Source organism: Neospora caninum, chromosome VIIb (genome assembly GCF_000208865.1).
Source record: "Neospora caninum Liverpool complete genome, chromosome VIIb".
NCBI classification, from domain to species: domain Eukaryota; phylum Apicomplexa; class Conoidasida; order Eucoccidiorida; family Sarcocystidae; genus Neospora; species Neospora caninum.
In genome coordinates this window covers 2,076,695-2,104,647 of record NC_018394.1, presented here as the reverse complement: position 1 = coordinate 2,104,647, position 27,953 = coordinate 2,076,695, and the positions used below count along the sequence as shown (strand labels likewise).

The 27,953-nt window shown below is 53.4% G+C and overlaps 4 protein-coding genes across 4 annotated transcripts; 2 read left to right on the top strand and 2 right to left on the bottom strand.

Moving 5' to 3' along the window:
- Positions 1-14: 14 nt before the first annotated feature.
- On the bottom strand, positions 15-5,420 carry NCLIV_026550 (conserved hypothetical protein; the record flags this gene model as incomplete). The annotated part of the gene is made up of 2 exons (XM_003882849.1): positions 15-4,096; positions 4,505-5,420. The coding sequence occupies 2 exons, from the start codon at positions 5,418-5,420 to the stop codon at positions 15-17; spliced, it is 4,998 nt and encodes a 1,665-aa protein (XP_003882898.1).
- A 4,550-nt stretch (positions 5,421-9,970) lies between these two features.
- NCLIV_026540 (conserved hypothetical protein) lies at positions 9,971-12,518 on the bottom strand (the record flags this gene model as incomplete). The annotated part of the gene is made up of 4 exons (XM_003882848.1): positions 9,971-10,240; positions 10,717-10,969; positions 11,321-11,558; positions 12,482-12,518. 4 exons carry the CDS (start codon positions 12,516-12,518, stop codon positions 9,971-9,973), a joined length of 798 nt encoding a protein of 265 aa, XP_003882897.1.
- A 2,524-nt stretch (positions 12,519-15,042) lies between these two features.
- Positions 15,043-17,436, top strand: NCLIV_026530 (putative ubiquitin thiolesterase protein; the record flags this gene model as incomplete). Its single annotated transcript, XM_003882847.1, has 4 exons — positions 15,043-15,551; positions 15,835-15,869; positions 16,280-16,388; positions 17,160-17,436. 4 exons carry the CDS (start codon positions 15,043-15,045, stop codon positions 17,434-17,436), a joined length of 930 nt encoding a protein of 309 aa, XP_003882896.1.
- A 3,164-nt stretch (positions 17,437-20,600) lies between these two features.
- Positions 20,601-23,061, top strand: NCLIV_026520 (conserved hypothetical protein; the record flags this gene model as incomplete). The annotated part of the gene is made up of 2 exons (XM_003882846.1): positions 20,601-22,826; positions 23,032-23,061. 2 exons carry the CDS (start codon positions 20,601-20,603, stop codon positions 23,059-23,061), a joined length of 2,256 nt encoding a protein of 751 aa, XP_003882895.1.
- Positions 23,062-27,953: the final 4,892 nt, after the last annotated feature.

The window sequence follows — 27,953 nt, the reverse complement described above, 5'->3', positions numbered from 1 at the left end:
CGCGGAGCCTCCGTTTACACCCTTTCAACGTCCTGCTCCACCGGGAAACTTCTCCAAACCTCAACCTCTCCCTCCCTCTCTCCCGCTGACGTCGGTGAGACACCGCTACCTGCATCGCTGGTCGTCAGCACACCTTCCCGACTTTCTTCTTGCTGTACAGACACGCGCAAACGCTCCCAGGCGTGCGTAGCTGCAGCTGAGGGAACTGAAAACTCGATGTGTGCTTGTTTGATATCATCTCCTGCTGGCACCTGGGCATCCGTCCGCCCTCTTCTCGTGCCAGCGTCACACCCTGTTTCGCCCACCTCCCGAAGCCGTCTTGCCGCTCTCTCCAGACACGTCTCACCCACAAAGGCGTCCTTTGCGTGCTTGTCTTTTTCTTCTTCGTGCTGAGACCAACTGCCATGCAGCTGAACTGTCTCTTCCACATTTGCCATCGTCTCACTTGCGTGGCCACTGCTCATCTCTCGACGGGTAACTGGGCTTGCAGCTAATCCAAGTTTGCAATCCTGTCTCTTGACTGCACTCGTTGGGAAACTGGGGCCTTGTCCGTATGGAGCTCCTGTACAGCACATCCTGTCCTGGGTGTTTCCTTCCCGTCCGCCCCAGTTCTGCTGCACTAGACCGCCGCCATCTGTCGTCTTTGGCAGATTGTCATCGTCGTCATCGCACGTGTCAAGACGGAATCGCGGTGTGGAGATGCTGAAGAAAAGCGGCTGCTCGGCCTTTTTCTCTGGAGAAAGGAGAGCATCAGGTTGACACATCCCGTGCAACAAAATCCTCTGTGTCGAAAAGAAGTCCTCGTTCTCAGTCATTTGTGAAGCCCGCACCAGCGGACTCACGCACGAGCCTACCATCGTCTCACCCTCAAACAAAGGCGGGGACCTCTCCTTATGTCCGTTCTCCGCAACCCCCCCACCCTCTTGGCGACTTGTCCCGTGGACACTACCAGAAAGCGGAGAGTGAGGAGGGAATCTTGTCGCCAGAGACGAACCGACAAGACAGCTCTCGGTGTCTTCGTCTCCTTCCCCCTGCTCACACTCGCAAGTGCCGTGGTCACTCGCTGCTGCACGGGGCAGCGCCCATCGTCCCGGCGCGCCGATGCCGTTTTCTGGCCGAGCTGTCTCTGTCTGTTTCGCGGCGGCAACCACAGGACACTCCAACGCATCTGTCGCGGGCAGTTGTTCGTTTTGTGAGCCGTGTGCGTCGATCGCGACATTTTGGAGCCCCACTTCCGAGTGCCCAGAGGCTGGACGGAATCGCAGTCGCCGCTCCACTTCCCACAGTCTCTGTTGTTCTTCCCACTCCTCACGTAGGGCAGCCTCGTCTTTCGGCCGCCCTTCCACGAGCTGAAGCTCTTGCTGTCGCAGAAGAAATTCGACCACCGATCGAAGTCGCTCAAGTTGATCCTGCTGCTGCACGAGCAGGAGGTCCTTCTCCGCTACAGATCCGCCCGCGGCGCTCCCGCCGGCTTCGGAAAACTCCTTATTAGCGGAGAATGCGCGCGTGCTCTCGTCCACCCCGAGATACCGCTCCGAGGTGGCCGACACCGTGTGGAGACCTCGACACTGCTCTTCGCCGCGGCGTGCCTCCTTTTTGTCTTTTCCGAAGAAAGGCAGCCGCCACACGTCACGCCGTCGAGACGTGCTGGGCCGAGAAGAACCGAAATCCGAAGCAGTCTCGGTCGCGATGTTCAAAGAGTCCCCATACTCGCTTCCCCTTAGAGACGCGAACCAGGGATCAGTCGGACACGCACCACCACCAAACGCGCGGTGGCCTTTGCTCTCTCGGACCGGTGACGCGGTCGTAGTGTTGTTCGTGGGGAAAGCGCAATCTGGCTGTTGAGCGAGGTCTCGTTTTGCTTTCACTCCAAGCCACTGAGGACTTTGAGGCGAGAACTCCTCCAATGCATGCAGCAGTTTGTTCATGGTGCGGTTGAGCGACCGGATCGTCTCTCTGGATTCCGTTCGAGACCTCTGATCCAAACCGGCGCGTGGTGTTTCCGCCCTTTCGCGTTCCAGTCCCTCACTCTTGCAACGGCGGCAATCGCCTTCGGCTGCTGGCGCGCGCGCTCCACCATCTGGCTGTGCGGCTCCATGGGAAGCCAAGTGCAAGCTTGAAGGGCCAACAGAGTCCACAAACACATCTCTGGTTGGAACGTCATAACACGGGGGTTCACGCGAAGGACAAATGGGCGCAGGGTGGCCTTCTGCTGGGAAAAAGTGGTGCGTATTCCTGTTGACCTGGCCTGGGCCATCGGATCGATTTTGGTGAGCTGCACAGAACGCGCCTGCCGCCCCGCTGTGTACTTCAAAACAGCCATGGTGTCTCCCTTCTTGCCTCGCCCTTTGCTCCATGTCCCTCTGCTCCCGGCGCTTGTTCTTTAAACATTCGAGGAGAGAAGACAAAGCCTCAACGATGTCCGGTCGGGGCTCGAGCTGGCCAGGCTCCGCATAACCCCGCGTCGGAGCACTTGCGTTCTCGGGAAAAAACTCTCCATTCCGTACCGGATTGCGCGACGACTCCACAGGGTTGACGTGCCCCGCGTTCAGACGGGAGAGAACTTCTCCCGCGTTTGACAGCGAGCGCGACCCCCCGAGAGCAGGCCCCAGCGTCCCCGGGAAGAAGCCGCTCGAATGAAAAGGCGGACACACCGTTCTCGAACCCATGTCAAGACACTCCCGACAACGACAGGGACGCGTTGGTGAGCTGCCAAGGGGGACAGCGTCCGCACGCGAAAAAAGTGGGAGACATGGGCTGCTCTCCAGATCCGTCGGACAGCTGACAGGCTGCAAGAAACGCTTTCGACATGCAGCAGGTTGCGGGGCGTCCTCTCGGCTCCACACTGGACTCTCAGAAATCGCAGAGAAGCCGGGAGAGGACTGAACCTCTCCGAGGCCGAGTCTGCTAGTTGACCCCACCCCTGGACTCTCTGAGTCCCGCGAAGCGGAGCTCGAAGGACAGAAGACAGGGGAGCCGCAGATCCCTGGGGGCACCGGGAAACGCGCCAGCCGGTCGTGCCGGTCTGTCGCGTTCTCTGGGCCCCGCTTGGCCAAGATCGAAGCTACAGAGAACGGCTCCTTTGGGAGGGTTTCCGGCACCCCCAACTGCGCGGAAGAAGGAAAGCCTGCAGCCTCGAGTCGCGACGGGAAGGTCTCGTCATTTGTCCTTTCTGACGCGTGCGCGCAGGAAGAGCAGGCAGCCGTGTTCTTGCCGTGTACATTCGAGTGTCCGAGCGTGCCTTTCTCCCAGCTGCGGGGAGGAGCCCCGACAGCATGCGCGAGGCGCTGAGAGAGTTTGAGGGCCTTCTTCGCGTCGGCCTGTCTCTGAACGCGTCGAATTGCCAACGCGAGGGCGCGACAGAAGCGGCAGTAGGCCACCGGGTCCCCGAAATCGAAGAGAAACTTGGGCTGCGAGGCGCTGTCGAAGGCTGCTGAGAAGGACGCAGGGGAGCAGATCACCACCGGAGGAGGCAACGCGAACGCGCTCGGCCGTCTCTCTGACGATCCCCCAGAGACGTCGAGGTTGCTCTCGCTCGATGCACAAGTGTCTGAGGCAGACGCCAGCAGCGGAGGTTGCGAAGACGCACTGAGCGTCGGCACCTTGATTGCAAGGATCGGATTGATGGGAGACCATGGCAGAGCAGCCACGGAAGGACTGCGCGCATCAGACGACGTGGAAAGGCGGTGGAAAGAAGGGGACTCGGGATGCTTCGTGCGGTGCCCCCGGGTCCGCCGCCACCGGGGCGGAAGCGAGGCGAAAGAAGAACACGGAAGGAAGGGGGGCGCCCCGGAGGGCGGAGACACGGGGCTCACAGAGGGTGCGGCCAGTGTGGGGAGAAAGGCCGCAAGGGAAGAGAGGAGCGAGGCCTTCGAGGCGGCGGCCGGCAGAAGAGCCGCAGTGGGAGGGAGATTGAACACCGCGAGAAGATAGGCATCTGTGCGACCGTACAGCGAGGCGCGTTCCGGAAGAACCAAGACACGCGTGCGAGCGTGGAGCGGCAGAAAACCGCGTGGCGGTGCACACGGGGACAGCGGAACGGAGAAGTACATCAGCGACCGGCGTTCAAGAAGGAGGTGACGCCGCACCCAAAAGTCTGCAGAGATCAGTGCACACGGGGACCAGAAAGTGGGTCCAGCAGATACAGACACTTGCGTCAGTCAACGATTAGAATACGCCTTCAAGACGTTCTGCGAGCTGTGTCCATGCACACACATCTACTCCGGTGTACATGCAGATGCACTGTGTGACGGCACATGCGTGTATAACTGTGTGAATCCATATAAATGTTGAGCAGCACATGGATTGTGCGGCGAGAATAAATTCGCGTCGAAAAAGTTTTCGGGAAAGCAACACACTCCTGACGAAACACGCCCGTCCCGACAGACAACTTCCCTGTCAGCCACTAGACGAATGTGCTTGTATATATGTTGATCTACGTGGATACGCAGATATATATATATATATATAAGTGTGCATGCGCATATATGCCTCCTTGACTTACACGGCCAGGAATTTCCTCGTTTCATCGCGGACGATTCGACGATTTCATCATCGGAACCTTCTCCGCCCTCCTCGAGCAACGTCCGGAAGCCATGGTCCAGGCGCACTCCCTCCCCCTTCAAGCTCTCGTCCACCGTCGCCAGAGGCTGACAAGCGTTCCCGTTCTCAACTTGAATCTGTAAGTGAGGAAAGTGAAGAGAAGAGGAAGGCGGTTGTCGACGGGGGGCAGATGTGGGTGCTCGCCAGCAAGACGCCTCATGCTCGCAGCACGAGGGCTTCTCGCGGCAGGCGTCTTCCATCCGACCAGCGCTGAGTTCCCATTTCTCCCCTGTGGGCCGAATGAACAGCGAGAGGCCGCATCCTTCTTTTCGGCCGTCGCTTCCGGGCTCATTCCTTCCCTCAGCCGGCGCACACGCTCTTCCGCCTCCGTCTGCCACGACGGCTGCGGCATTGCTGAACCCCGGAAAAGGCGATTCTGACGCGGTCCCTTGCTGAGCCCACGCCGCCAGGCAACCTGTCCCTTCACCTACGACACCTCTCGCGCAGTTTTCCGACGCCTCAAGGTCTTCCAACCTCATTTCTCTCGCTAAATCGCCCGAGGAGTGCTGAGAGGGAGAAGCCTCCTCCGCGACGAGAGGCTCGCCGGCGGCCCGCGCAAGCGACGCAGTCCGCTGGGGAAGCGAGAGGGGCAGAGCCGGCATCTCGTCTCCTTCCCCCCTTTCTCGCCGCGTGGCGTCGAAAACGCCAGGAGTGGGCGTTTTCGCATGAGAAGCCAAGACGCCCTTGGCTGCCTGGTCGTTACCACAGCAGTCGTGCTCGCGAGATCCTGGATAAGAACTTGCGGCCTGCTCGTTATCTCCCTCCTGGGACTGGGCGCAGACCCTTTCAGCGCCCTCGTTGTCTGCGGAAGCACTCATTTTTCAAATCGTTCCGCCTGTCGGCATTCCACGAACGTGATGTCCACGCGTAGAAGCGCGGCAGAAAGGCCCGGTGTTTCCTACCAGAGACGTCCACAGCTTCTCAAAGAACTCGGGTCACTTCTTCGCGCGGCCTGCTCCTCCAACTCCGACTGTGGACTGACCGTCTCAGCTCCGTCGTATTCGGAAAACCTCGACACAGGAGTTCCTGCCGGCAGGACTGGCCTTGGAAGGAATCCGCGAATTGCGTGGATGCCAACCGCGCATTCGGACATAACTATGTGTACAAAAACGGCAGACGGGTGCCAAAGTATAAAGGCACAAATGAAAGATTTACAGCGATGTTTCGCGGCCACCTAGAAAAAGAGGGTCACGCCGATCCACATCGCGCAAGTCGACCGCACGGAGCGAATCGAAGGTTCTGGGGACTGCTCTCGCGTGGTCAGGAAAAACGGAGATCGTCTGCTTTGCTGATGAAAAATGTAATTCAGCTGCGTCGACGTTTCGCGAGATGTGCAGGCAAGTCTACAATAGGAAAATTCTCCACCAGATGACTTTTTCCCACGGACAGCTGTCCACTTCCTGGAGTTAGAGGCAAACAACGCCGGGATAATTCGCATGGGCAATCCGACTCTGGCAAACCAGCCTTTTTGTCTCGTCTTTTTTGTCATTGGTTTTGAGGGAGCCTTCTCTTCAACGGAAAAAGTCGACTGAAGAAAGAGAAAAACCCTCGCAGTAATGAAAAGGAAAGGCTGCCGAGTGTACTCAACACTCGGCCATCAATCGTCCCCACTGATGGCCTCGCGTTTTTGCCCCGAAGGTTCGAAGCACAAGAACGTAGCTCCAGCGAAAAAAAGAAATTGAAGTCCTTGGTGAAGCAAAATGGATAATCTTATAGAGTTGGGAACTGCAGTTTCATGTGTTTCTTCTCTCGGGGAGCAGCAGAAACAAGACAACGTGGCGCCTTGAGAAAAGCAGGCGGGTCGGCGTGTCTCGAGGGATCGTGTAGGGGCGACTCTATCCACGGGAAGTGGTCGAGGAAAAAATGCGTTTTCTGTGAATTAAGAGGCTGTCTAGATGCTGCCCCATGAAACGGGTAATTCATCGGTTCACAAGAGGAGCCAGCAACATATTAAGTCGACGAAATACGTAGCGCATCCAACGAGGTCGGGTGACTAAGGCGTGGCCCGGAGGCGGTTTCGGCTTTTCCGCCACATACATTAGCGAAACAGGTCAAGGAATGTCTTCACATTACCACGCGTCCTTTCTGAACAATCGTCAGGATCTACATGTTTTTACGCCATCAGATGGGACGAAACGTGCACGAACCCTTCTCGTCAAAATCGCTAGTCGCTATCTGCACGGCGTAAACAGATGTCCTGTTCCTGGTCCCCGTGCACTCGGTACCCCGTAGTACAACCTAGCAGAACGGCACTTGTCTTTCAGCAATTAGCATCCTCCAAGTAGCCAAGGTACCGAATACGGTATTGGAGAAAGGAGATTTGTAATCACTGTAGCACCCCAGAAACTCATTTGTTCCCAAAGTAGTACATATCCGAAGCAGGCAGCAAGACCTCCAATTAACCAATCAGTAGCAGTTGGATTTAACCCCATCAAACGAGCGCTTAAAGGAGGGTACGGTGTCCAACCTGGACCACTACTGATTTCCGAACAAATAAAGAAACCGACCTAAAATTATGATGTCTTTGGAGTTTATATGAATAGTGTAATGCTTATCATGTTCCTTTTCCTGTCACGTGTTTCTTTTCAGTCCCCATAGACAAATCACTGCTACCGAAATCATCTAGTCCCTCTTCCTCTATGTCATGTCACCGTAGTCTTCCCTACATCCCGATTGAAGTGCAATATCCCCTGACCTTTCATTTTTTCCATAAAGCCACAGCTTCACTAGGTTTTCACAAAGGAGTTCGACTCATGGCATTCCCTGTTAAATATTTTCGTGGAAATGTCCAGTTGTACTGAGATTGCTTCACGTCGGCCCTCGTGGCGATGCGCTGCACGTATCGTACGCGCCTGTTCGCTAGTCTCTCAGACACCCAGAAAAGACCGGTAACTTTGGTTCTGTGTGAACGCAATAGAAAGATTTCTTCCTCTTCCTCATATACGGGCTCGATAGTCTTCTGCCGCGTTCCTTCTGGATTTCACTGGAGAAGCATCTGGGCTACAGTGGGGCATGCCCTGATCGACTGTCACTGGAGTTGAATTACGATCGAGCCTGAAAACAAAATCCAGTGTTCTGATCGCTCCGACGGGACAACCGTTCTTTCATGTATGGTTTCCTTCTTCACCGTCAATACTTCGTTTTAATTCCGTCCCTAGCGACATACCCTAAGCCGAGAACCTCTCTAAAATAAAAACAGAATGAACTGTTTAGGGTACCCTCCTAGACCAGGTCACCAAGCCGTCTCGTGCTCGCAGAAAAGCCAAGAGAGCGCTGTCCATCGTTGTGCTTGAGTGCAATATTGCTGTGGTTCCAATAAAAGGGATTCCTCACGTTGCGTGCCCTCGTCTCGTTCTCTACAAAGAAGCAATCGAACCGTTAGTGACTATGCTTAGTCACTCATTTTTACGAGAAAGAAAGCTGCCACCAGCGCAAGATTGGAGGAGCGACACACCCACCCCCCCCCCCCCCCCCGGACACTGCTTGGAATGCACGGTGCTCTCGTCCGATGCTTCCATGCATATAATGGAAAATATATGTGCATGTCTGGGCTCAGGAAGGCGTTTCAGATCTACACCTTCATATACGCGAAACCTGTAGAGCCCCGCTGCTTTCTCTATCATTTTAATCGGGTCGTGTCGATCGGCTGCAGTGCATTGCAGTGCCCGTAGAAACCTTGTTTCTCCTCTATCACAGCTCGTTCAGAGGAGCCAACGGAACACGGCCTGTGTGCAAAAGCGAGATTTTCGCTCCTTATGTGCAGATATGGAGGATCTTTGCCGGGCGTTTGCACCTTAGCACCTGCTTTATCCATCGGTTTCATACTTGCAAGAAAATTCCTGTTATTCTTCAGCGCTGCCTAGTTCATCCAGTTTCGGGAGTGGTTTCGATCCACCTTGTGTCTAAGCGCCATGCTGGCTTCTGAGTGGCTCTGGTACGACCGCTCTCACATGCGTGAGGCCACGCACAAGAGCAGTCTTGGGGTCCTTCGAGGAAATATTGACGATTTAAATTAGTGGGAGAGCGCGAATCGTCTAGGAACCAGCACGACCACTTATGAGATCCCCAGTTTTCCGTCGGTTTTGTTAAACAGGAGTGTCCATGACGGACAAGGAAAAAAACGAAAAAGAGATACTGGCAGACACACGCTCCTCATCGATCAACACTGCGTACATACGGGACCTATATAGATACACGCATGTATGCAGGCAGATGTAGATACACCTATGTATGCGCATAGCATATATATATATATATATATATATATATCTACTATCGCGTTTGATACTGTCGACGAGACGGCGGTCGGTCACGCCTTTGTGAAGACGATACTAAGGACAAAGAAAGAACAGAAGCGAAGACACGAACAAGAAGGCCTCCACCACGCAGCTGAGCAGGTCCAGGCCTACATGCGCGACACACTTGTGCTTTGCGGTTTGCAACAGCGAGAGAGCCCTTCGAAAAGGAGACCTGTTGTATTTCTTCCTTTGGAAAGAAACTCGAAGAAAAACACAGTGTGTCGGGAAATTCGAGAAGAGAAACTGAAAGATAACGGAGACGGGAGTCTGGTTTAGATGAACGAACAGATCAGTCACGCCTCGTTTCTGCCCTGGTTTCTCGAACTGAAGAGGAAGCAAGGTAGTGCGATGCCTTGTTTCTTCCTTCCAATTTATTGCGTTGTGAAATTGTAAAATAAGCATAGTAATCACGCACACAATTCCCGACAACAGACAGGGAAAGAGAATTACACCTTGTTCGTCCTCTCCGCTGTACGTACACTCCACAAATCGGCTGTCTCCACAAGCAAAAAAGAATTTTACAGGTTTGCCAAGTCAACGCGCGCGTACACATGTGTATGTCAATACACCAGCCCCACATGTCGTGTCCGGCTTGTTTTTTTTGAATCGAGACGCATCTGTCAATGACGAGACACGTGCGAGGTGCAAGACACTTGCTCTGTTTCTGGTCATCAATGCCGAGGAGAGTGGGCCTGCCACCATGCTGTTGACTCTATCAAGCAGCAGCTTACAGGTAAGTCATCGAACCTGCGCATGAGTCGAGAAACATACCACAGAGCAGTCGCATTTCACCTCCCGTTTTCCGTCGACACGACAGGGTGATACGCCTGGAGGTGCGCTCGCGCGTCAGCCAATAAAACAGACACGACAGGCAGACAAGGATATCTGTCGTTTGACAGAAAGGTGTCCAATATACACAACGAATTGCACCTGTACACTGTACGTCTACCTCTACGTAAATATACACACATGCTTTCATATACCAGTAGAACCGCAGTCCGTAACTCAGACACACGAAGGACTTAAACACAACTGGGCTTGCTCAAAGACGCGGGCTCTGCCTGTTTCTTCTAACCTGTCATCCATTCGGAGAATTCGCGCTCGTTGATTGCAGATTTTTGGTGGTCGTCCAGTGCGTTGTAGATGATGCCAAGATCAGTGATGTCGAACTGGAGGCGTCCGCCGGTCACGTCTGCGCAGAGGCGATTGAATTCCTCGAACTGCATGCCGTGCTGAGGGTCGGTCATGGCATACTTTCGGTAAACGTCGATGTACGCGCCCTTGCAGCTCATCAAAATGGCTTTGCGTACCTTCTCCAGTCGCAGAGACTTCCTGATGGCCTGGACACCGCGGGAGCACGAGAGCGAGACAAACCCGCGCATTCCACACTCAAACTTCCAGAAGGAAAAATCGTTGTCCACAGGGACACAGCGGGACAGACCACCCACGCTTCGCTCTCTACCACGGCAAACCGCGATAATATCCTAATGCCCCCCCAAAGATAACCGCGATAAAGCATATGCGCATTCCCTGGGGATTTTAGCTGGATCGGTGCACCTGCGGGCTTCGCACTCGATAGCCTTCAGCCTCACACACGCTTTCAGGCTGCGCTCAAAATGCACCACTTCTTACAGACGTCACAAAAGAGGTGACGCGGTCAGGGGCGATCACAAGACGAGCTCGTCGCAAACCCCAAGATCTACACACGAAGATTTTGATTGATTTCCTATTGTGTCGACTCAGCCGCGTGTCGACCGCCGTCAGTGGAGACGCACGCGTTCTGAACGGTGAGAGCCCCTCTTCCTGGAAGCCTTACAATCAACAAGCCGACGATAGCGACTGACGAGACGAAGAAGCTGAGGCAGATGGTGAAGAAGAGAAGGGCGTGAGCCCCGCGATTCGATGGCCACAGGGTGACGGCAGTCATGCTGCCCAAGAACAGGAGCCAGAGAGCCTTGCCAGTGAGGCGGGTGAGGAACCGGAAATATTTGCGGATGGACGACCGGTACCGTCCTGCCCATCGAGGTGCACCGGGAACGTCCAAAAGCATCATCACAAAGCCGAAGACCCTGAGAACACCACGCATGACATTACGGAATGGGAAAGAAAACTCAGATTCGAAAGACCTTCGCCAAAAGGGTTGCAGTGTTCGATACCGCCATACGCACGGATCTATACACGCACACGGAGACGCATAGGGATGTAGGTGCTACGGTTTAAAGGATGCACGTGTACTTTTTCATATTCGCATGTTTGGGTCAAAATGAGGCTCGCCCACGGACCAGCACTGAACGTGCGTCGAGATGCCGGCCTCGACACAGAGATGGACGCCGTAGAGTAAATGCACGTGACCGGATCCTCGTGTATGAAACCCTCAAGACATCCGGTCGCCGGTCGCGGGGATCTCGACTTCGACTTACAGGAGGAAGGTGGAATTCACCAGGCAGGCGAGCTGAAGAGTCAAGAGGGACGTGAGAGCGCCGATGAAGCCAGCTGTGACTGCAGCCATTCCAGCGCAGAAGAAGAGAGTTTGATACTTGCAGTTCAGGCGCACGAGCGTCTCCTCGACGCGCGCGCCGCCGCTCTCCATCTGCTCCGCAATGTGGGCCGCTGACGTGGGAATGGCAGGGTAGCCATTTTGCCCACCGACCAGCGCCTCTGCGAGATATAATCAACGCACAAACGCATAGAAACCCAGATCCATGAGAGGGGACAAGACAAACGGACGCAATATCCTGTCCGTACAGGAAAAAACGCAGCTGTCCTGTCAAAAACATATGCGCGAAGATGGTACATCACACAGGTACCTCTGTAGGGATACATATCCTAACGCGGAGCGTTGCGACAGGGACCCGTACTGCGTAGCAAATGCGGTGTCAACGGCGTAATTTCGTGCATGAGGTACACCCCTGAGCTGCCGATCCCCCTTCGATTAAACAGAAAAGGTTCGGTTTCATAAACACGCAGGCGTGCACACGCACTCATGTTTATCCGTAGAAGAGAGCATGAAGAAAGCATAAGTACATTGACATGCAATACATGAGGATGCTCGCGTAAAAAGAAAGGTACATTGACTCGCCCACGACCGGGCACTGTTGCCTGGTCACAGCGGATAAATCGAAAGGTGAGAACAGGATTTTTGGATTATCTGCGTCTTGCGCCTCACACGATTGAAGAAAAGAGTCGCAGTTTTGGAATGCCTCTGCATATGCCCTTCCGGACAGGCGCGGCAACGAGAGAGGCACAAGAGCATTTTGATGGGGACGGCGACAAAGTGTACGAGGTAGAAGACAAAAAGACCTTTCGTCGAAACATCCCCATGGGTTGTGCACTTTTGTGGAGGTGAAGAAAGCGACAAACAGGCTCGTTTGTTGGGGGCTTTGCGTTTTCCCTCCAAACCGCTTCAACCAATGACAGAACCCCGTGCACCCGTCGTCAGTCTTCTGCCGGGTCTTCTGGGAAAAAGCGTCTCGGCTGTACGTACACCTGAGTATGAGAGGGTCTTCGATGGGTATGGAGAGTGTTAGACAGTTGTTTGCTCAAGAGATAGCAGACAGTCGAGAAAGGGGCATTTTTCTTACCTGTCGGATGTCCCGCGATAGGCCCGTCTGCATACATCTTCGAGCCTGAAAGATGATTGAAAATACCAGGTGAAGCAGCACGGCGCAGAAGAAAGAGAGCGAGCGGCCAAGATCCTCGACCAGCAGAACGAATGGAAAATGACTCGCGAAAACTTTCCTTTTTTATTATTGAAGGAAGGTCCTTACAAGAGACACAGAAAAGGGAGAGAGAAGGAAACTTGGAGAGAAAATCGAGCAACAGACGCGCCGGCGAAACAACACGAGAGAAACATCGCGGCCTTCCTGCGGATATCAGGACACCGCGACAGATGGGGAAGTGGAGCGCGCGCGCGCTGAGTCTTTGCGCTCGGTTTCAAAAGGCTGTGGATGGGGAGAGTGACTGCTGTCCCCAGTGTCCGTGCACAGCCACCGTTATTCAAGTCCAGATTTCACGGCCGGGGACGAGTTTTCGCTTAAATGGACGAAAGGAAATCATGAAACTAGCAGCCACACGGATGAAAGCGAAATTACGCACAATTCCCCGTCTTGTTTTCTCGTGTACTCTTGCACCTTTTGTGGAGAAAGGCTGGAGGGGTCGCCGGTGTCCGGGCCTATGCTTGCGAGACAGAGGGAGGCGACGCAGGAACGCAGTTCTGGGGACGGCAATCGAACAACGGGGAGACAAACCGTGCACATTTATGTATTTCTGGATTGAAATATTTAGCTGTCATTCAAAGCGGTTACACACCTATGTACGCACATATATGTGTGTACAACTGCATATTTGCATCTGTACACAAACGCCTGAAGCATTTTGCGCCTGCTGTCCTTTTTCTTCCGTGAATCTGCGCTCTTGATGTTTGTACGGCACAGCAGGAGACGTGTTGGTGGGTCAAACCAGAAATAGCGATCCAAAAGTAGAGGAGAGACGGGGTTGGATCACTTCCCTAAGTAGACTCAGTCTCCAATATTGTTCCAGGGGCAAAATCCACACTTTCGGCAAGTACAACTCGCACATGGTTGCACACAGCTCGATACTAGTGGTGACGTTCAGACCATACTACCTACGCGGGGAGACCACTATCCATTGAGGATCAAGGGCAATCAAGGAACGAGAAAGCTTGCTTCATTTCTACATTCTTCCCATATATTTCTTCTACACATTTCTTTCTAAGCAAGCGAACCACTGTCAGGCCATTTATTCTCTGCAAAAAGATAACACGTCCTACATAATCGCGAAAAAAAGGGGGGGTTCCAGCGATCGACATACCGCCGTAATGCGTACACACGCAACAGTCGCGTGGTTCCAACGCCCTTCCGCCTAAAAACGTGCGGAGCGCTACTCAGTTTTTTTCTCTAGACGTCCCTTCTATCCCCTCGCTTTGCTTTTTCTCTCCAGATTTCGCGTCGAATATGTTCGCTGGTAAGCGCTGACGTACACGAAGAAATTCGTTAACTCTGTTTAAACCGCCAGTAAACGCGGCAGTTCGCCTCAACGAGAGATGGCGTGGGTTTGTTGCCAGGCAAAGCAACCGATGTTGAGCCGTTTAGCTGCAGGAAAAAAGTCTTTACTTACCCAAAAAGTGCGGTAATTCGCAGATAGATCCTCCACCTGTCTGCGTTGCGAGGTAGTCACACGGAAGCTTGCCGCTTTCTTGAAAACAAAATACGTTGTCAGTCGAAGATTGACTCAGTTTCTGGTAACAAAACCCATGCAAGTTCAGGGTGATGCCACTAATGGCCCACATCTCAAGTCTGACTCTACCGTGTTTTCCAGTTTAAAAAGCGACCAAGTCGGGAGACGGGTGTCCTGGAACGCATTACTTTGCTTCAGCGAGATCTTCATGTCAAACGCATGCGCTCAAAACACTTGTACTCGTGAACGTCTTGATCAGTGCTCCGTGCAATGCATAAACACTTGTACTCGTGAACGTCTTGATCAGTGCTCCGTGCAATGCATATCCTTCAACCAAATCGTCTCATACCCGCGAAAATTCGAACATAACCACGGATAACGGCACTTGAATGTGTGCATCTCAAAGAGCAATTTTTTCGTTTTTTCGTGTCTCTCGAGCAACGTCCACTTTGATGCGCCTGCGGAGCTCCGCGTCGCTTCCTCACTTGTGTATACGTGCGCGCATGCCCGCTTTTAAACTGGCCTCTCTGGCTGCGTCTTTCCCGTGTATGCATTTGGTTGATCTCCTTGTCTTTTTTCTGGCCCTCCGTGCACATCCCCTCATCCACCAACCTACTTTTCCCCTTCCCTATATACCGGCAGCTCCTGGGTCGGGCCGACGTGACTTTCTGCCTTCCTCGTCCAGTCTTTTCATGAACCAATATATATCTTTATATATATGTTTATTAACACATTCATTGATTGTGTCAGGTTGTATTTATATCGCAGTTCTGTGTAGCCGCACAGTGTTTCGGTGCTTCTTCAGGCGCCCGCTTCGCACCCGTGCGGTGTCTTTGTGTGGTTCCCTTGTGGTCTTATCCTTCTTGCTCCGGCCTTCGTTGCGACGAGGGAGGAAGAGTGTTTCTTCGTGCACACGTTTCGTCTCTCCCGCCTCGCGACGAGAATCATGACGGACTCAAACGGAGGAATCGACCCCGCTCCAGACTCCGGCACATCAGCGGGGCCTGCAGAAGCGAATACAACTCACGAGAGCGAAGGAGGTTCGGTGCCGGAATGGCAACAGGAGATCGAGAGCCAACCCCTTGTCGGGGCAGTGGAGAGCCTGGACTGTCTTTTGCGGGATTTCGAAGGCAACGCTGCACTCTGTGCAAAGGCCCAGACGTTCATTAAGGAGCAGCAAAAGAGAAGGGACGTTTCTTTCAGCGCGAGTCGAACGCCAGGAGATGGAGCGAGAGGCGCGGAGGCGGACGAGGGGAGGGTGGGAGGTTCAGGGGAGGACTCTGTGCAGGGAACTGAGGGCGCGTGGGCAATGCGGAGAATACGCAAAGACGGCTGCTGCTTTTATCGCGCGTACATGTACGGCGTTTTCCTCTACTTTCTTCGCCAACGCGAGAGTATCAAAGTCTTCATCAGACGGATCAACGAGGAACTTCTGCCCCAGGTCCACGAAGTCAAGTAGGTTTATGACCACAGAGCGTGCGTGCCGGTAGCCGCGGGGGGGAGCCGTTCGGTTTTAGCCGTAAATGTGCGTGTCTTCCGCAGGAGTCAGCCGCAAAGCACGCAAAAGGCAGACGCGCCAATGGCCAGTGTCCATTGAGAGGGAAACGGACACCCGAGAAGCCTTCCTGCGTAAGGACATCAGCCTCTGGGAGAGTTCCGTGTTCGCTTTTTTTAACCTTTGTTGCATTTCCACCGGCTAGTCCGCCGCCAACTGTTCCTGTTCGCTTCTCATCTGCAGCGTGGGCGCAGAAACCGTGGCGGACTTCGCTGAAGGTAGGTGCTTGGGAAGCCGGCAGTCCTGCGAAGACGGTTTCCACTTGTACCCGCGGGGAGTCTGCCGACTGCGTCACATTCGAGCTGGATCTGTTTGATTCCAAAGCGAACGCTCAGACTTTTCGACGGGACGAGAGGCCGCAGACTCGTTCTGTATCTCTGTTTGTAGTAGACATGTTTGGCGAGCCCACCAGGAGCCGTGCACGCATCACGCATATCTGTCCCCGCGGTGAGCCCTTTATTGCCGTTTTGAACGTTGCGAGCTAGCAGGTCGTGCAGTTCCCCTGGCACGATTTGCCGGCAGGAAGGCGGCTGTAGACGCGTTCTGCGGCCTTAGCGTTTGACGAACAGCTAGTTTGTTCGTGCCAGGCGTCGGCGCGTTGCTTCCTCTATGCTTCCTTTTGTGGCAGAAACCGTGGAGAACTTGCAGAAGCTGGAGTCCCCTGAAGCCAGCATGCAGACGCTCGACGACATCTTCAACGACACATGCAGCAGCAATTACATTGTTGTTTTCGCGCGGTAAGGCTCCAGGGTATTTTTGGCCCCTAGCCGTTTTTAAGGGTTCTTATCAGACGCATCCCCGGGGGCTGGTGGAAAAGACAATCTTTGCACAGATGCTGGTGTCGCGTGTCTCTTCTAAGGGCGGTTGCGTGCGGCTTTCGCATGCAGCTGTGAAGACGAAACTGGTAAGAATATCTGAGGGAAATGGGTATCGAGATGCAAATGGCCGGAAGGTGGGAGGGGACAATCGAGGACAGCGCGTACAGGGCTGGGCTCACATGTCCCGTGGACGTTCCGAGCGCAGTAACGCCATCGCGTGTGTTCCTCTGCAATGGAGAGTGTCTCCCACCTTCAAGCAAAGGCAGAGTCGTTTGCACATTTACAGCTTACAGAAGTTATTTCGAGCCTATCACGCCTTTCACGCCCTACTTTGGCGAAGTGTACCACATGCGAAGCAGCCTGCTGTTGGCCGCCCAGCTAGGCGAGTAACAGTAACGAGGGACTTTTTAACGTCCAGTGTGTGTGATTTTTCGATGTCGCCCTGTAGTTTAAACGCGATCGCTGGAGCAGAACTCCACTTTGGCACCCTGCAGCGTCCATGAAATAGTGTTCAGTGTTTTCTGAGCTTGCGTAAGCAGAGTGTGGATGCCCGTCTCGCCTCAAATTGATCTTTGTTTGGCTTTAAAGATTAGCGGCTCTTTTGACAGCATTCTTAATTCCGATTCTGTAGAACTGTTTCTCATTTTGGCGCCCTGCTGACGGGTCACTGCGTGCGTTTCTTCCGTACAGTCTGCTCGCGTCGACGCACATTAAGTTGAACAGTGAACTGTACTTGCCGTTCCTGACCGCGTATGCCACAGTGGAAGAGTACTGCTCCCACGAAGTGGATCCGATGTGGGTGGAGGCTGAGCAACCTCAAATCATGGCGTTGACGGCGATGACACAGATGCCTGTGGAGATCGTCTATTTCGATCAGTCGCCCGGCGAGGAGCCAGGTAAGTGTACATGCCGAATCATTTGTAGTCTTTCGTTGCTTCGCCTCCATTGTTTAGACTATTCCCGTTAGACTTTTCCCCGCTGCGATAGAGAGCGGAGCAAGAGCGATTCCACACCATGGTAGGTTTGGGTACCAGCCCGGATGCTTAAATGATGCTTCGAGTGCGACGCACTAGAGAAAGACCGAAACGCGCAGTCGCATGTCTCTCTGTCTCGAGGGGAGCATGAGAGAAAACTTTTGGGTTCAGCTGCGCGGTGCAGAAGTGTCTGCTGTCTCACGGACGGGAAACAGGAGAGCGCTGAATTTTCGCTTCTTGTCGTCAGTGGGGGGGGGGGCTGCCTGACCTCAGAGCACCGGCGGTTCTGCTTGTGGATGCTGCGCACAGTTCGCCATATTTTCCCTCACTCGGAAGAGGCTCATATCCATTTGATTTATCGGCCTGGTCATTATGACTTCTTGTTTCATTCCCCTCGACACACAGAGACACCTCGGAGCTCGTAGGACCTCCACCATCCCACTTTGTTGAGTGGTTACCACTCAGCACCAATACCCTGTACACTGTCTGGAAGTGGACCCAGAATGGCTGCGGAAATGCAACGATTTCTGCAGACCGATTTGCGCAGTGGCGTACTGTGGAAAGTGCGAAATTACTAACAGGCATGCTAATCTGTGTCTGCGCCTCCTGGCGCTCCTCCACATTTGCTAATGCGTCCGCTGTCCTTCAAGAAGTTACAGAGTTATTGTCCTGTATCCTTTGCGGGGCTTTTGTTTGCACGTCACATCGTCTCTAGGGAACCAGACTTTTTGCAGCGCGGCTACGTCAATTGTTTACGTTATGTTCCTTCGCTGGCGGTGACACGCATTTCCTGACTCCCCGTAGTTTAGCGAATTATGTCACAATGCACGTAGTTACGCCCGAAAGTCCCTGCCCGTGCTGGCATGCAGCGTCTCTGATTTGTCTTTCAATGCCTTCGTGGCGTGTGTACCCCCCGGAAGCAGAACGAGCGCTGGACATGGATGTCGCACAAGCTCGCGGCACCAGTGTGAAGCAGGTGCACTGGGCGACTTCAATACGCGTATCTGCTGTCTGCGCGACACAAGTGACAAAGTGCACTTTGGTTGCGCTACACTCCCACAGCCGCCGTACGTGAACACGCAGAGTTGTCGGACTTCACAGGAGGCGAGCCGTGATTTGGAAACTGAGACAGCGTGCGGAAACAGCAGCCATGGTAGAAGGGCAGCACGTGACGACCTATGGTAGGAAGCAGTGGTACGCATTGGAGAATCCTCATATAGCCCCTCTGCTCCGCCAGGCGACAGGTGTATCCAACATCACTCAATACCGTCGGTTCGGCCACCGTCCCACCCGCTTCGGGCGACCGCAAGTTACGACAGTCATGCCCTTCCGTGAGACCCGGGGAGACCCTTTCAGAGCAGCACGGCCAGCCCGGTCCGTTTTCTGTAAGCCTGTAGGGTTTCCGTGATTGGCTGATGAGGCAGGTAACACCAATCGTGGCAGCACTTCGCAGTTCACGAACATGCTGTAGAGTCCTCTCTCAGCTGGCCACAGCCACTGCATGAACAGTGTGGCGCGAGGCGGAAGGCCGTGGAAATCTTGATCCGTGATAATGTTGTGACGGCTGCTACAGACACCCCGTAGAACCGTAACAGAATACGCGTACGGGCACCAAAGAAGCACATCCAGTTGAAGCGACGTCCAATCAGCGAACCGCTTCACAACGCCACCTGGAACTCACCACTTCCAACATCCTCCCCATCGTCGCTCCTTAGATGCCACCGTGACAAGCTCAATGCCACCGTAACAAGCTCAATGCCACCGTGACAAGCTCACCTTACTCTTTGGCTTTGCAACGAGACTTGCTCCATTTGAGGCTTCTATTACTGTTTAGAGTCTACTGCTTTTGCGCTTTGCGAAAGCTCCACTTTGGCAGAAGACGAACGGGCTTACGTGTGCTGTGAGAGTTGTTGCGACCATCGCTGTCTCCCAGCATTGTGGGTTGCCGGTTCAGCACAAACGATTCCTGGATGTGTACCGCCGCCTTTTTCTGTCAGCTACTTCCATGGCCGAAACCCCACACACTTGATACAGGCTCCGCGACAGAATTTGCTTGCGCCGAAACTACAAGTCCCCTCTTCACCCCGAGTTCTCGGGTTTTGTTTTGTGCCGACGCGTCTCGAGGTCTACTACTACGCACGAACATCCTCTGCTCCGCGACAAAACGGCGCTCTGCACACGGTTTCCGCTGGTATGTCGAAAGAGACACCTTGGATTTACACCGCTCGCGGAGCACAAAACTTGGAAAAAGAGCTGCAGCCTCTAAATTCAAGTCTTACAACACCCTACGAAAAAAATGCAAAATTCCGAGTACGTCTTCTACTGGTTGGCGGCCCCGGTTTGCGGAGACGCCAGCTCTCTGGCCAGATTGTGTCGCTTTGCCGCGGCCTCATTTGTGTGAGGGGCCTCGCTGGTCCTTCGCGCGCCGACTCTTTTCAGGGAGGTGTCAACTGAGCAACCTTCCTTACACGTTGCGAGTTACTGGACACACTGCCGGAACCGCGTTGATTGGCCTTTTGATGATGTTGAGCAGGCTACAAAACGTTTTACTGGAACTTATGTGGCACGCGTGTGCTGAATCGGGCGAATTTCCTATTTTCTCGGGGTAGTGTTTTGTGAAGGGGTACCGAGAGCCAACCGCGAGAGGCCATGATTTCGTGGGTACGGACTATAGATGCGCAGTAACCGCGGCACTGGTACCTTTCTCTGAGGGCCCGAATCGTTGGGCGCGCATGCCGGCCGCGTTGGTCGTGTGCGCTTGTGGCAGCGTGTCGGCTCCACCTCATTGTTTTACTCCTTTCTTTCGAAGCTGCGGCAGAGGTTGGGTCGCCGGACGTCCTGTGAATACGCTAGGATTTGCGTTAGAGCAAGAAAGCTGGATGCTTGCCTTGCCGGATCTTCTCATTTATGCACTGGAACCTCACGCCGCCGTTTACAAGGATTGGCCCGGACGATTCTTGATCTCCCAACCATGAGTTTTTAACGTCGACAATGATTTTTGGGAGTAGACACCCGTTCAAAGAGGAAGGTTATCCGTCGTGTGGTATTTTGTTCCCACTGTTGCTGCTGCACAAGCCTCGTCGTCCCGGCTAACCAGACGGACCCTTTCTTGCTGCGTGCCCCGCGGAATCATTCGCCGAGCCAAACTGTGTGCATCATGAGGTTCTTCACTATCGGGAGTTTTATCGGCTGCGTCACGCTGTCCTCCTTGGCCGTTTCAGGCAGTTATTACGACTCTTCGTACCGCCAGGGACGACACAGCCCTTCCGATGGAGACGACGCGGCCGCCAGTCAGCGGCATGTACGGCCGGGGCGCTATCCGGCAGAAACCATACCCCAGCAGTACCCACAGATGATGTACCTCATCGATCAAGACACACAGAGGGATCGGAACACCAGAGGTCTGGATTCACATCGTCGGGGAGACCTGGGGGCCGATTTTGCCTCGGGCTACCCATCGTACCACCCCAGTGCTGGCTCTCCGTCGGCCGACCCAGCCGTTGGGTACCCCTATTTACTCGTCTCGCCTTCGTATGGGCAAGTATCAGGTGCGTACCGTGCTGGAACTGGCCGCGTTGGCTATCCCTACGGTGACAAGGGGATGTCAGCACATGGCGGCTTCACAAGCATGGTTTATTCGGGTAGTGAGAGAGATGCTCAGTGGATGACCACAGCAGTCGGCAAAGCAATGCGCTCCATTCGACAAAAACTGTCGAATATGGCCAAGGGACTGAGTGCCCGGATGACAGACACCGATGATCCACTTGAGCTCGTCCAGGCAGAGCTGGCTCGCCTGGTGAAGGCGATCAATAGACTCAGCGCGTTTTGTGCAACGGGTTTAAGCGGTTCTCTAACGCACAGCAACGTTTTCGGATGGGGCACGGCGGAAGCGATCGACCCCAAGATATCCGAGAAGCAAGCGGCGAAAGTCGTGTCGGTTGCGAGGTCGGTGCTCCAAGACGCTGCTGCGCTGGTCGACCTCTTGTTTGTAAGTCCGGCCGAACACACCCTGAAGGACGGGGCCAGGAATTTCCAGGAAAAACTGAGCTTACTTCGTGATGCCTCCAGTGAATTCCGTGCCCATCTGCAAGCTCTCCGTGGTGCCACGCGTTCCAAGATGGCAGATTGCACACCTCTCAACCAGTCTCCACGCACAAGAGACCTTATCCAGAGTCTATGGAAGAGGAGCACGGCACGTGCGAACTCAGTTGTCAAATACGTTTTGAACGCTATGGAACGGCTTGTGCCTGTTGTCACATCTACTCACGTGGCGGTGCTTCAAGGCATCGTACCAGAAAGCCGAACAGACTTCCGCCTCACCGACAAAACTCTCAGCATCTCCGAATTGTTAGATACGATTCAAAGCCGAGCTGTCTCGACCCGTGCATATAACGACAAGCTCGTGGCAGCTGTTAATCAACTCACCAGCCCCGGAACAAGCGGAACTGCGAGCCCACTGCACCCCAATGCGCTTGGAAGAAACGTGGGCCTTGTTCCGGGATCAGGCTATGTTCCAGGTACTGCGTCGCTTGGTGGCTATTTTGGGGGCTCCTCCGTGCCAGGGATTTTTCCTGGAACCGTGCGATATGGATCGACTGCTGACTTGGGACTGGGGATGGCTGCTGGCGGCCTAGGTCTGGGCGGAACCGCAAGTACAGGGCTAGGCCTGGGCGGAACCGCAAGTAGAGGGCTAGGCCTGGGCGGAACCGCAAGTAGAGGGCTAGGCCTGGGCGGAAGCGCAAGTAGAGGGCTAGGCCGGGGCGGAACCGCGGCTGGAGGGCTAGGCCGGGGCGGTCCGGCCGCTTTGGGCGGAACTTCAGCTGGAGGGTTGCGGGGTCTTGGGGCCACAGGTTCCTTGCCTGCGGCGGAACCGAGGGGATCGTCCGCTGGTGGGCTCCTGCCGAGAAGCCCTGCACCAGCTGGCGGCCTGAGTTCGCAGGGTATGGCAGTTTCTTTCCCATCCGACACTCCCCTTCAACCTGTAGCCACCCCATCGACGCACTTGCCATCCGACGGTGGGCTCTCCACACGTGCAACCGCCGTATCAAGTCCAGTTGACGAAACGCAGACTATGGGGCCTTCATTTCCACCGGAGGGGCCAACCATTGAGCAGCCTTCGCCTTTTGGAGGGCTGCCCTCCGGTGCAGTTCAGCAATCAGATGCAGCTGTGCCCGATGTGGTGCCCGCACCTGCTGTGTCACCCCCCGCGGAGCCAGGAACAGCGGAGCCAGTTCTGGCAGAGTCTCACGGGGTCAATGATAATCAACGCGACAATGAAAGAGTCTTAGGTGGCGAGGCCCCGGAAGCGGGGATTGGAAACGACCACGGGGACGGCGTGGGCGAGACAGACATAAACGAAAATTCTGACAATGTTGTAGATGAAGTAAGTTGATGGCCTCTGAGTCATACGTAGACTTACGTTTTCGGTGCCGCGTAGCCATTTTCAAAGAGGAGAATAAGCACTCCAGGAAGTACTCTGCTTACGCGATTGCGTCCGCAGAGGCATACGGATAAAGGCCCTGAGAAGATGTCCGTATAACATGCCGAGAAGAACGCCGCGGAAACGTTGATGTGTTATGTGCCCGTAGGAAGCGGATCGAGAGGACGATCTGGATTGAGGAACATGTAAACGAGGAGTAAAGGTGTGGCTGCCAGTTATGAAAAGATTTCACAAGTAACCTGTGTGAGAAGCATGCAATGTTATCATCTGCTAAGCACGACTTCGAAACAGAGTAGCGGTCGATTGCATCCGTTGTGCGAAGGGTCTACGTCTTCCCGTTCTTCTGTAGGTCCATGTGTGACGTGGTGACTGGAACCACAAGTGGCTAGGGGGGTGACAGTTCTCCACATGAACGCAAGTTATAAATGTGTATCTCTTGCTCTGCTGGTGAAACGGACAGATACGCTTGCCATCAGGAGTAAATCACGCCTGCTTTCGATTTGAAAAGTGCTAATGTTCTCCAGGAGTGCAGTTTGTTATGTGAAGGCTTGGGGGAATCCTGGGGGCCCTTCAGGAGGGCACGTGCCCTATGTGATAACTCGAAGTTTCGGGTGGTCATGATTACTGTACACGTTTTTTTGAAGCGTTGGAAAATGATTGAGGGGATTCCAAAAAATGGGCCAAGCGCGCATAGCGTCAGCCTGAGGACTGGTTCTCGGACAGCAGTTGTAAGCGTATTGTACGATGGGGCGAAGCAGGTGAGTTAATGGTGCGTTCTGCTAGAGCGAGCGACGTGGCAGAGTGCTTTGAGGTGGAGTACCCGAGAGTCGTAAAACAGCTCCAAAAGAGTCGCATTTCGCTCAGCTTGTCGGGTGTTTTTAGCCAGGTGACAAACCAGGTGATTCCTCCTCCGTTTGCGACGGACCCTCGGCTTATCCTGACGCATAGGACGGGGATTTAGGTCCACAGTCTCTTTGTTTATCGGATCCAAGTTCTATTGTGTGAGCATGCTTTCGAATATGCTCAGGAAAAATGGTAGTGAAAAAACACTGAAGTGAAACACCTGATGATTCATTCTTGTACGTTCAGCCCCCCGTGCCCGGTATGCTGTCCTCGCGTGGTAACTCGTACTTTCGAGTGATAGTCAGTCCTTTACACATGGTTGAGCACGCTCTCGCATCATATTTCGGGAGGTTTGCTTCTATGTCTATGGGACCCTTCGTGGGAATGTTCGAGACGGCTGCGGTCACCTAGGCCAAGGTGTGGACCAGAAGCGGGCGTGAGCGTCGTGCATCTTGCTTGCGTCCGTAGACACCCAGGATGGTGTGTATCATTTGTGTGAAGAAGATCATACGTTTGAACTCGCCCCGTTACAGCTGCAGCGCTACATTTAAGAGGGTTTTCGCAAACATAAAGACACATGGTTAAAAATACAAACACGACACGTTTCCGCTGAGGACCTGGTCATTCTGCCAGTTGACTTTTTCGCCATCAGACGCGTCGAGCAACTGCCTCGTGTTTAGTGGTCTGTCACTCGCCGTATTTTTGCTTCCCCACAAGGGTCTGTCTTCCGAGCTGTAGCGCGATATGCATACGTGAGAGCTCCAGCTGCCGGCCGTTGTTGATAGATGGAGATAGCAAATACCAGTGTCTGACGGTCACCCCAGAAAGTCCCCCTGTGTCCGCCAGTCGCTACAGAAACTATGGCGGCTATACGCGGGCATTTCGGCCCATTCTGGAGGATGCTGGTGATTCACAGTGTCTGACGTATGGTTAGGAGCGTAGGTGTAGCTGAGGCGCGGGTCAGGGTAGTCAACGGAACTGTTACACGAGCGTCCATAATCCTGACGGGAGGCAGTTAGATCTGCTGGAACAGAAAGATCCTGCAGACGAAGGCAGCCGGTTTTCTCTCTCCCCTCAATCGAACGTTAGACAAAGTAACGAACCGGACATGATAGTCAGATGGCAACCCTCTATTTTATAGTGGGCATATCGAAGAGGTGCATTTCAAAATCGGTTGAGAGGGAGGGTGAGGCGGCAGAGTCTCGGAGTGCTGAACCCCTTTTTCCAAAAGGAGAAGCAATGAGCGCAAGTCCACACCAGTGTGCTGGGGCTCTGCAAACGCCCCTTATCCCCTGGGGAAAACATTTCAAGCAGACCCTCGAAAAAATTTCCTCTCGTAGATTAAACCGTCCGAGGCTTTTGCTGGGCTGGCTAGGGAAGTTCTAAAGTCGAGCAGACGCCCCGGTATCCTAACTACTTCAGCAGGTAAACATGCAACGGCACGCAGGACGCTGGACTCATAGACAGCAGAGATTCCGAGATTCATGCTGTTGCTCCTACCGGGGGCGTCTACGGCCCGTGCAAAGAGCGACGCACTACCCGGTAAACGTGGGCATGCTCTTGAGGGCTACGCGATAAGCAACGATTTCAGGAGACCACGAGACCACCCCATGTAGAAAACGACTGCACAGGTACTCGCATGTGTTCCCACAGCATCTGGAATCATAGGCACGCTTCATTGGTAGAACTCAGTAACCGTTGCGGGACGGCCGATCTATTCAGAGTGTCGTTACGTTGGTATATATGTAAAAACACACATGCATAGACCTTTTTTTCCGGCTATGTGTTTGTGTATGTATCTGACTACAAATTGCCTACCAGTAGCTCCCTATATATTATGTATGTATGCATATATATATATATATATATATGTCTCACTCTATTGTGGGAACGGCACAGAATGGCGTTGTGCAGTTGCTAAAAGGTGGGCGAGGTTGCTGACATGACCCCGTTTTTGCACTGACCGTGTGTGGAGGCCGGCAATTAAGGAAGTCATGGCAGCGGGATGGTATCGTGGGGCGACTTGTCCGGGACTAAGCGAGCAGAGAGAAACGTCCTGGGGGAAGATGTCGTATTCCGCGCTTTCATCGTCTTCAACTGGCGATGGAGGCGTCACTGGCCGGCATCTGTTTCCCGAGACTTCCAACGGTACCCACGTACCGTCGACACCTGGGTTTCTATCGGTGTGTTTTAACGCCGTCTCCTCTTCCTCAGTGGATTCAGAAAAGCTCTTTTCGGTGGTTTTGGACGGAATAGATGAACTTTTTGTTGCAGCCAACGCGCAAGAGGAGTCCACAGACGATGGTGGCCGAGACACCGTGGACTGTGTGATCTTGTTTTCTGTACACGAACAGGCAAAGGAAACGATTGCTGCCGTGTTGGCTTTTGCAGACTCTCAGCGCCCGACCACTGTGCTATCTTGCCACTCCTCAGAAGGACCGCCGCTCCAGAGTCATCAGAGCAATCTTATGATGCTCTCCAATCTTCTGTCAGTCAGCCTGAGAGTCTAAAAGCTATGACCGATATCAACGTAGATGCACAGATGGACATAATTCATTCTTGGGACAGTTTGTACAAGCTTAACTCCTCATTTTCAGTTAAGGTGTGGTCGAGGAACTTCATTGCACGATATCTACTTATAATGTGGTCTATCTATGTTCTTTATGTCGTTAACGCCGGATCAGTTAAAACAATGTCTTGGTCGTACAGGATGTATACAAATGTTGGTTTTTCAATATGCGTCACACACAACCATGCTAAACCACACTTTAAAGCTATGGTTGATTAACATAACTTGTGGAAGAGTGATGCTTTGCGAACAAACTTTACATGGGGTACTTGTTGATCCTAACTTACTACACACCATAGAAGCGAACACGATCTAATACGTAACTCCGTCCATAGCAATTAAACAGCTTTTACGTTATTTATAATGCCTGTCGGGTCACTCAAGGACGAGTTGATTTTGTATATGATGTAGTGAATGGGAAGTTTTTTGATTCAGAATATCAAACCGAACTCTCATTAACTGATATTAATAATACGTAGTTGAACTCTGGGCTAGAGCAGAGCAAGCGTTTGGGCACGTGGGAGAATGTGCTCCCATCCCTTGTTTACAGATTGCACCGTTACATTCAGGAGCAAACTGCTGCATTGGATGACCTTAAGTGTTTACTTCAGTATTTCTAAGGTCGAATAAACAGAGGCATTATGATACCTACGACACTGATTATGACTGTTGGTAAAATATAGATACAACAAAGTTATTGTTGTACACTACCACCCCGATGGCCTGCTAAAGACGGCATGGTGACAAATGAATCCATGCGGCGTTACGGTGATTGCAAGCATCCTTTCTCCAATACTAGATTTTTCCTTGGCCTGGGAAACAGCGTTATCTAGCGCTGATAATCAAGAAGATGAGGAAACAGGCGTTTCTATTGTCGTTCCCAAGATGGTTTGTTCTGCCTCTTCGAAAGGATTTGAATGTAGTAACGCTTGACTCCGTCCAAATCCATCGAGAATCGTCATGGTGGATGTGGATTTAGTGTAGGTATTGCATGTGTTATACTCATAACCAGACCGCGTCAACAGCGTACCTCCATTACGCCGCTGCTTAAGGAAAATACTGACCCCCGTTACAAACCGAAATTTAGCACTACTGCAACCACGTTTAGCAACTGCAGACTTTGTTCTAGTCTGTCTACAACTGTAACTCCAGAAGGTATCTGTGCATCGCGTCTCGCTGATCTTTGCCAGCGGGAGCGACGGCGCAGTTGTTTCAGTTCGAAGCGGGCCTCTGTGGATTCAGGAGCCACGCGGAGTTGCCTGCCCCTGATGCCTACAGATTCCTAGAGGCTTCTGTTACAATCCGGACCTACCTTGATGTACAGCCTCGTGACAACTGTGGATTTCAGTGGAATCGTGGCACCACCGTACCAAGACGAGCGCGCGACATTCCAGTAAGCGCTTCTATTACGCGGCCCCATCGTCGTGTTGGTACCAATGGCCCGACGGCACAAGCGGATGAGACTGTTCGCTTACTCGACGCAGTTTCTGAGCTCACAGCCTCCGGGAGCGGAGTGGCCCTTTTCACAGCTGGCATGGGCGAGCTGTCTGCGACTTCGCCATACCCAAGCGCAATCTCGAGGAGAGGACGAGGAAGAATTCGGCAGTGGTTTTCGAGTGCAAATCGCGCCTGCAAATGGCCCTTGCTTGCGGCTTTTT